The sequence below is a fragment of the Cornus florida genome, unplaced genomic scaffold (genome assembly GCF_030987335.1).
Source record: "Cornus florida cultivar Cherokee Brave unplaced genomic scaffold, ASM3098733v1 CherokeeBrave_3.0.0_Hap2_Chr02, whole genome shotgun sequence".
Classification (NCBI taxonomy): domain Eukaryota; kingdom Viridiplantae; phylum Streptophyta; class Magnoliopsida; order Cornales; family Cornaceae; genus Cornus; species Cornus florida.
The window spans coordinates 21,465,789-21,475,217 of NW_026775572.1; the positions used below are offsets into that span (position 1 = coordinate 21,465,789).

Below are 9,429 nucleotides of genomic sequence, written 5' to 3' on the forward strand. Positions count from 1 at the left end.
GAAAAGATTTTTTATTTTCTATTGCAAACCCTTCGTATTGCAATTCTTTTACAAAACAAGTTAAACAATTAGCCTAAACATGGTAAATTAACCACAATTGTAAGAGTCTAATTATCAATAGAGTTTAAAGAAATCAATTTAGCTTCAGATTGCAACAGGTCAGGTAATAAATCTCAAAATTTTGTATACCACTATAGTTATGTTCCAGATTGGGTTGCAACAGAAATGACAGGTAACGAATGCAGCGGCTTGGATCATCTCTAAATGCTTCTAGCAGTAGAACAGTTAATTACTTCCTCTCTTAGATAAAAAAAAGGCGCCATTGATCGATTCAAATTATAAATCAATCAATGACACTGAAATCTAGAGAGAGAATATAATTCAATCTCACAATTTTAAGCAATGATGTTAGTTTAAGAGAAGCTTCAACACACAAAAAATATATTCACACACATATATATCGTACGTGTAGATGTATATTTACTGGAAGAGAGGGACACTTCTTTTGTTCGTCTATTAACGCAATGAGAATTGGACTGTGTGTGAGAGAGTAAGGGATGGATTTTTATTATTCGCCATCATTCTTTTCTTCTATTTTAAATTTTTAAACAGGCCACCTCAGCATAAGGAGAAAGACCCTTCTTATTCGACCAAAGGCAAATATTGTTCTATATATAAATCCCATACTAAGAGCACTCAACAGTGCAATTAATTATTAAATGAGAAAGAGGGATCCTCTCCAAATTGATTGAGATTCGATAAATATTCACGTTTCTAGGAGAGAACTAAACAATCGAGTACCAGACAACAATTTGGTTAAAGGTGAAGATAATGAAATTTTAAGAAATCATAGAAGACCTAAATGCATGAATAAGAGCAAATTAAAGACATAAGCAATACATGTACATAAAAATAGTATGGTTGTTGGTTTTTCCCTCCACATTTTAAGGTTCTCATGAGTAATGATGATTTGTTCTTAGAGGGGCAAGCTTCCCCTCCTAGCTGCTCTCATTCTCTGCAAAGCAGTTATACAAACATAATGAACTGAAAAACAAAAAACAAAAAAAAAAAAAGAGACACCAAAAGCACCAGCATCAAGATGGAGCAAGATGTTGTCGGGACACCCGTCCTTCACCTCTGGGTCCCTTTGCCCTGTCCCCGAACCTCCTTCCACATTCATCCCAACTGTTGAGAAAAACCAGCAAATTTAACGAGTCGAATTTGATCTGAACTCAACTGCTAACGAAGGTCGGTTTATTAAAAAGAAAAAAAATAACCTCTAGGGAATATGGATAAATGGAATAAAATTGAATGTTTGCTCGGCCTGCCAGTAATTCTTTTAGACATAGGGTCCAGGGAATTGTTTTTACCTCCAGTGTGCAATGACCTGCATTCCAGTAAAAATATATAATAAATATTATTATTACTATAATAAAAAATAAAATAAAATAAAATAACTTGATCCCTCAATGACCAGGACAAGAAAAACAGGAACATTTCTATTTTTCAGACATTAGGGAGTCATGTTATTGTAAGTATTTTAAGGAATTCTCCAACATAAATACAGTTAATGTGACAATATACTCCTTTTAGATGTCAAACCCAACACTTGACACTTGGGTCCATTGTGAAGAATTGAGAACTCACAATAAATCCCATAAACTAGAATGCATCATACGTCGTCGAAGATTAGATGCTCTTCAAATATGAGTGTAATTTAGCATAAGCTTTAACTATTCAGGACTGTTTAGCACCGGTGAAAAAATTATAATCACTAGCAAATCTTATTTCTAAGATAAACTTTTCTCAAATGAGGTTTTTCTTTTCTAGTTGTTGATATTTTTGTGTTTTATTCTACTTACTACTTTATTATTGGTATATTTTTCCCGTTGTTGCTGGCCTCGACCCTTGCGGATTAGGGTTGGGAGTGAGGAGAAGAGGAGGTCAATATTGTCTGCTCAGTGATTTAGCTATTAACTGACTCACTAAACAGAATCATTGAATTCCATCATAGTATGAATTCTTTTCTCCCAATTCTCCTATGACTTTATGCGAATGCCAAACTAAACCATCTAGCTGCCATAAACCAATCGCTCTTCCCTCTCGTCGTTGAGCTTACCCACTAAACTAGAGCGGGGTTGAACAGAGATGCTCTATCAAAACACTCCGTGATATGCAAACATGATAGGCCAACCATCTAAGTAATAAATGATTAATTAAAGAAAGAATATATAAAATGAAGGGAATATTTATGCACACAGATTTCCTCCATCGTTTTATTGTCAAAGACCAGAGCACATGGCACAAAGCAGCCAAAAGTTTATCATTTTATCAAAACAGGATCTAAAGCACATGGCAGGATATGATTGAACATACCCTCATAAGAAGGTGCAGTGAGGAATTAGTTGGATAACAAAAGCAGCAAAAATGTTAAAAACCATGTACAAAATTTCTTGCATATTGAATATAATTTATATAGAGTATGTCTGAACACATGCAATGCTACAGAAATGAGAACGTTGGAGAAACTGAAGATAATTGGAGGAATGCCTTACATGTGAAATGTGAAAAAAATATGTTTTGTACCTTAATGTGCTCATGGTGAACACATTGAAAGCCACTGGTTATACTCATCCATCCTTATTATGAAAGAGCTGGAACTTGGGGAGCCGCCTCCACCATATGCCTTCATTTTGAAAATGCAAAGCAAATTTAATTATAAATTTATCCCAATATATCCAGCACTAAAGAAAAAGAAAAAGAGAAACCATGTTTGTGATATCAAGTTTAAGACCTTTGCGACTTCAGAGGTATCAGTAGCACCATCTGTACTCCTCAAACACATTTTAAGATTGTTTCGTTGCATATAAATAACAGCTCCTATAGGCCTGACATCACAAATTAATTGTACTTTGATTAGCAACAACTAAAACATGTTAATATTACAACAAAACAAAGCAGCATTATAAATTGTGACATAGAAGTATTTGGTGGGCGTGGGGGAAGGAAGTGACATAGAAGTATGTGATTTTCATCCCTAACGCCATCTAAAGCTTTACCTCAGAAGCGCTAGATGGTGACCCAACCCAAACTTTTGATAGGGCTTCCACAATGTCTCTAAATGTTGGTTCCCAACATTATAAATTGTAACATACAAGTATTCAATTCATCATGCCTAATTCTATTCAGAGCTACAATTTTGATGTGTTAAACCCGGTCCAACCAAACTTTAGTTGGCTTTGATGGCTGTTTTTAACCCAGCTCAGGCTTGGGATGGAAACAGATCAACTGGACCACAATCCGGATTGGGCTTGGGTAAAAGTCTTGGACAATCTGAACTAGGTTATTAGCCAAAATCTACCTCTCCCCTTTATATATACCTGCCTGTCATTCCTTGTACAAATTTTCTTGATGAGGTGAGTGATTTTAATATTCTTTGAGAGAGAAAACATTAACAACCTTGCCCATGAATTAATATTCATCCCCCCTTTGGGGGTCATAAATCATAATTTTCTTCAAGTTCATGAACAAGAAGCTGACATCATCATCATTGCCTTTGTCACATATGAATGAGGTCGCCCACATGAATTCTCTTTTTCTGTTCTTTCCAATTACAACATGCCGATGTGAACAACAGAATTAAAAGAAATTCTAGAAAACTGTTTTTTAATCAGCAATAGTTTGCAAACCTGTAATTTAGAAACAAAGGCATGCATATGCAAAAATTACTAAAGCCAGTGGTTATTGGACAGGAGGATGCCTTTGAAATCACAAGGTGGGAAGAGAGCCAATTGAAGAATGAATTTTCCGGGACTTCTCAATATCCTTCCTGCTGCATATATGACCAATAGTACTGTACTGCATGTAATTATAACCCTAAAAAGGACGTATTTTTTGCAGGCATGGTTTGGTTCGGCCTCACAAAGTGGCCGCATACCCAGGGTTGTAGCCCAGTGGTATCTCCTCAACTTTCAAAAGTGAAAGGTCGAGGATTCAAGCCCATGTCTCCCTGTAGGGACAAAATGGGTGTGAGTTTATTTGCTTGAAAAACAAAATGGCCGATTGTTTCAAAGGAAAAACAATATCATTTAACAAGATCAAGATCGCTGCTGGTATCGTTAAGATTTTACAATAAACAACAAAAGGAGAAGGGGATAAGACCAAGGATGGAGAAGCAGATAAGCCAGGGAAGGAGAGCCGAAAGGCCAGGTAAGAAGAAGCAGATATAACCTAAGAAAAAGATGCAGATATTTTTAAAAAAAGCTCCTTCAGAACTTAGAGCAGGGAAGTTAATCCTGAAACAAAATGACTTCCTTAAGCAGTGAACCGTATACATGTTTGGTACAAACTTTGCCACCAGAAATATGACAACAACATTTTAATAAAATTGTCAACCAGAAATCTTGTTTCAAAAAGCAGATCATACCTTAATCCAGCTGCAGCACTCCTCACGCAAAGTTCCTTGCCTATTTCATCACTTAAATCGGGATTATCATCAGCTCTTACTCCCTAAGAATCAAAAGAAAGAAATCAAGACTTGCTAGGATATTGGAGAAATGAAGATGATGATGATTAATAATAAAATAAGAATGTGTTCTAGCAGAAGAAAAGGAGTAGGTCGTTTGAGAGAAGAAAGAATTGATAAGAGGAAAAATAAATAAAAAAATAGCATCTCCATCGCCAAATGAGGTAGATGCCCTTCAGATGAAGAGATAGTCTACACAAAGGAAATATAGATACAGTTTCATAGTCAAAGCATAGAAACAAAATAATTGCAATAAATGAGGCAGCACAATTATTTTACCAGACATTCCCCATAAAATCCTCTACCCAATTTGACTTTGAAAACCTTATCCAGCAATTTACATGCAGCATTATGGCGAGCTGAGATATAAGATTTTCCCTTGGTAATCAAATCCACAGAGCTTATCTCCTGTAACTGTTAACCTAGACAGTTTGAGCCAAGTTAGATAAATGAATCTATGTCCCTGAATTGCTGCACGTAATTCAAAGATAGATGGGGAAAAACTGACGCATATATAAGTGATAACTACATAAAAGCACATCCTCTGCGTGACGATTATGGAACATCAAAAGTAATATTATGCAGCAAATGATATAGTGCTCTAATGCGCACAGTGTCTGAATAAAATATACAGATGAATGGGAAGAAATTGACCTATATGATAACTAATCTAACAATGTTACCTCCGCATGTGAAACAGGGAAAGTGCATTACGCAGCCAATGATTGGAACTGCATGTGCAAACTGTCATTTATAATAATAATAATAATAATAATAATAATAATAATAATAAAATAAAATAACTCTTTTTCTCGTCTGTTTGTGTTAAAAATTAAAATAGCACAAATCAGTGGATAGCATAGCATGACTTGCTGAAGTGAAATCTTAAAACAGCTACCATCTCTAACAACAGTTTGAAAATTAAATCTTATAAAAGAAAAGAATCTCAGCAGCAAATTTTCAAATATTCATTAATTTAGTAATACTAGTAATATAGGCTTGATTTCTAGAAAGAAATATAATATGTGTACAATAGAGAATAGAGTTACATTCCTTTTAGCAATAGAACACAAAGGTAGTCAACATAGAGAGCATGAAATACAGGTCCTGTATTGACATGGCAGCTCACTTCTTTTCTGTGTCTATGTAAATCCTCGGGTCTCTGGAATGTAGATTCTGTACTATTGGTTTAATACTAAATCCTTAGAGTCACTGCTCCATACTACTATCTTGAAAACCCTACTCAAAAGAATCTCATTCAATTCAATATAAGAAGCTAACCAAACTGCTTCATACTACTATCTTGACAAGCCCACTCAAAAGAATCTCATTCAACTCAATATAAGAAGCTAACCCATTCAACTGACAGTCACTAAAAATCTCATCTAAACAGAAGCTCAACTTCTTTTCATGCTTAAAGAAAGTCCCATCCAACATTTAAGGTCCATTCTTCATGTTAGGACATGGCCAAGAAGTGTTTATTATGGAATACAAAACAACAACAACAAGCATTTTTCCCAATTACTTGGGATCGGCTACATAAATCCTATATTTCCATTCCGCTCTAAGGCCATAACATCAGTTAAACCACATGCAATCATATCCTTCTTTACTAACTCTATCATGGACACAAAACAAAGGATATAAATAGAAATATGAACATTGGAAAATTTCTGAAACTTCAATGATTTGATATGTCCCTTGATTACTCATTGGACTTGGAAAAACAAAGCAACAAAAGTGGCATGATTGATAAAAATTTACAACTACTGAAGTTTGATGTAGACATATATGCCCCCACATCTGTCATGAAGTGCATGATCAATGTAAAACAGAATGAATGTTCAAATGTAAGGCACAACAGTAGGCCATAACCCTCAAACAGTCGCTGAACACTGAAGTTCATGCATAAGACATCTATAAATGGTTCTTTGTTTGCTTTTAATTACACAAAGGTTAACTCTCAATTGTCCAATGAAGAAAAATATATAGTACATTGGCAGTTAAAAAGTAATGCAAGGCAAAACTAATTTCAAAAGCATGTTTAATGAATAAGGGAATCCAAATACAAACTACTGAACCTGCTCATACATGTCTGGATTAGTGATGCAATTCAATGTAGAACGCCATTCACCAAGACCTATGTTAAATGATTTAATGTCTGGCAAGCTCCATTGGTGAAGATCCCCATCCTGAATGTACTTGAGAACCATTTCGACACGATCTCGGTCCTTTGGGTTTAGTAGACTCATGACCTCCCCCTGTTTTGTACAAATAAATAATATTTTAACTCGACATTCCAATTGGTTGCATCGAATTGGATCCTTGGAGATCCACTTTGATCTTACAGCTACTTCATAAATCTAAATTTGGATTTGAATTCTCTATAAAACAAATCCTCTATAAAAGCAAGATTTTGAAAACAGCCCGAGTTGTGTTTGGTCCAATTTAACATGCAATGAATCCACAAGAGTACAATATAAACTTTTGAATTCCATCAAGTTAGGAGTCCAAGTGATATCCAATTCTGACAACCATATACAGCCTTAATCAACCACAGTAAAGCACACAAACTAATTAAAGCACTAATAAATACAGATCTACTTACATCAGAAATTTTCATTTTTGAAAGTTCTGCAGAAAAATATTCATACGCGGAAGTAGAGCTACTCTTCTCAAGATCAACATGAAATATAACATTCTCACTACGATCTTCTTTAGAGGAAATCTTGGACAATACTGATTTCCGATGATCAAAACCTATCACCCTAATTAAACCAATAATGGCGCTATAAGCCACTTCACATTCCCAATTCAATCAAATAAGAAGGTAACAAAACCACCATCAAGAAAAATAACAGCACAGAGTTCACTTACTCGCTTGAGGTTCGATGTGCAAGCTCAGAGGCAAATCCCCTCGGGCCCAGGAAATCAAGAAGGTAACATTTCTTGAGTCCTTCAACGCACAAATCTTCAACCCTGTGTTAAATGGACAATTAATTGAATAAACAATTAAACATATCCCTTTAATTGCTTAAAGAACTGTTGAAAATTTACAAAATAACAGAAAATACAAAACATATCTGGTTACATATCTGGTTAATTGCTTATAGAAAACATGAAATAGCTTCACAATAAATCATAAACTCCAATTGAGTCAACATTAATACAATCATCATCTGAGTGATTATCCAAACATAAAGCTCAAAGAAAATCAACAAGTTAATACGAATACACAGATACGTATCTACTTAAGTGTGTGTAGTGTGAAAGCGTGTGTTGTGTGTGTGAATTTGTATATATACCTGAGGGGTTCGACGGAAGAAAAAGGCAAGATGAGGTAGGAGAGATTGAGGTGAGAGTGGAAGAGGTGAGCGAAGAGAGCAGAGAAGGCTCCTGAAAATGAGGGGTAATTGTAGAGGACGATGTTTGGGGTTTTGTTTTCGGATGCTTTGGTTAGGGCTTCGACTGCTGCGTTGGATCGGAAACTTCGAGCTCGCAGGAAGAGAGTCGGAGAGGCACTAGTGCATTGCCGGTAGAGCGAGAGAGACATTTGACAAACGTGTACGGAAACGCAAAATGGTTCTCTTTCGAACTCTGGTTTGTTTGGAAGGAGGGAAGATGAAAAAACAATACATACTCCACTTAGCGACTCCACCCCCATTTCTCACAACTTTATTTTTTATTATTATTATTATTATTATATATATTTTTTTTGTAACAAAACATTAATTCACCAAATTTACCTAATACTTGGTTGTCCATAGTTCCAATGATTTGCAAATTTTAAATGCATCTAATTTTGATGAATTAATTTTGCAAATCATTTGAAGATACAAGAAATAGTTTTCTATATTGGGAATGAATTTTGTTACAATCCAAACAGCCTGTCTCTCCTTCGCTCTTCATAGAAGTTTACATTTGCCCTTAAACTTCTATTTTGACCACCAAACTTGGGCCCATTTGGGCTGGGTCCTCTCTTCTGGCCGTGCTGGATAGGAAGTCCGCTCAAAATATTGGTGAAACTGGGCCTGGGTATGTCATGATGGCGTCCAGGTCGGTGAGTTGGTCCATGCGTGACCTAATAGTCCAATAGTGCTCCAGGCCCGACTGGCCGACCCGAATATGGCCGAGATCATTTTATGTCCTCTCAAATGAATAGGAGAAGGGACGGATAAATATTTTCGTATATTTTCGTATTTGGTTGAAGGGAAGAGAAATGAAGAGAGGTTTTTTTATGTTTTTCTATCTACCCACTTTTGAGGAAGAGAGGAGAGAAAAAGACATAACTGCCTATAAATTTGTAATTTACAATTTTAACCTTTTTTAAGTATTTTGAAAGGCAAAAAAGCAAAAAAAAAAAAACCCCTCAACAATCAAAAATCAGCATTTTACTCCTTGGACTACACAATTGAGCAAGTCAGTACCACAACTATTATAAATGTGCAGTTTGACCCCCTAGTAGTCCTTTCCGACTCATTTCCGGTCACCATTATTGTACATTTACAAAAATACCTATTATAATTAACATTTAAAAAAAAGACAAATAAAATTAAAATTAGAAAATACTATATACGTCGTCTTTGCATATGGTACTCTCCCTCCCTCTCTCTACAATTTACAGTCTCTCTCTAAAACACTTGTTTTTTTTTCTTTTCAAGATTCATATCCCTTAGTCCTTGTATTTCTTTTTGTTTTCCTGCAAATTTTCCAAGAACCAAATGGAAAATTTCTTATAGAATTATTAATTTTATGTACAAAAGCTTTGGATTTTAAATCATAGAAGTTAGGGAATGAAAATTTGGTAGCTGACAAACTTTGGATATAACTAGTAGCCGACAAGCTTGGGATAAATTTATTTTTTTATTTTTTACTTTTATGACAAACTTAGGTTCCTGAATCCT

The 9,429-nt window shown here is 35.2% G+C and overlaps 1 protein-coding gene across 3 annotated transcripts; it reads right to left on the reverse strand.

Moving 5' to 3' along the window:
• Nucleotides 1–837: 837 nt before the first annotated feature.
• Nucleotides 838–8,204, reverse strand: LOC132294195 (uncharacterized). Of its 3 annotated transcripts, none has more exons than XR_009477999.1 (10): nucleotides 7,831–8,204; nucleotides 7,403–7,504; nucleotides 7,134–7,293; nucleotides 6,607–6,786; nucleotides 4,805–4,939; nucleotides 4,427–4,509; nucleotides 2,795–2,888; nucleotides 2,587–2,686; nucleotides 1,278–1,387; nucleotides 838–1,185 (listed from the first exon to the last, which is right to left on the reverse strand). XR_009477999.1 is itself a non-coding variant. In XM_059791965.1 (10 exons), exons 1-8 carry the CDS (start codon nucleotides 8,187–8,189, stop codon nucleotides 2,597–2,599), a joined length of 1,203 nt encoding a protein of 400 aa, XP_059647948.1. In that variant the 5' UTR covers nucleotides 8,190–8,204; the 3' UTR covers nucleotides 838–1,185; nucleotides 1,371–1,387; nucleotides 2,587–2,596. The 3 variants fall into 3 exon arrangements, 1 of the variants encoding a protein (XP_059647948.1); XM_059791965.1 differs by having other exon boundaries at nucleotides 1,371–1,387; XR_009478000.1 differs by lacking the exon at nucleotides 4,805–4,939.
• Nucleotides 8,205–9,429: the final 1,225 nt, after the last annotated feature.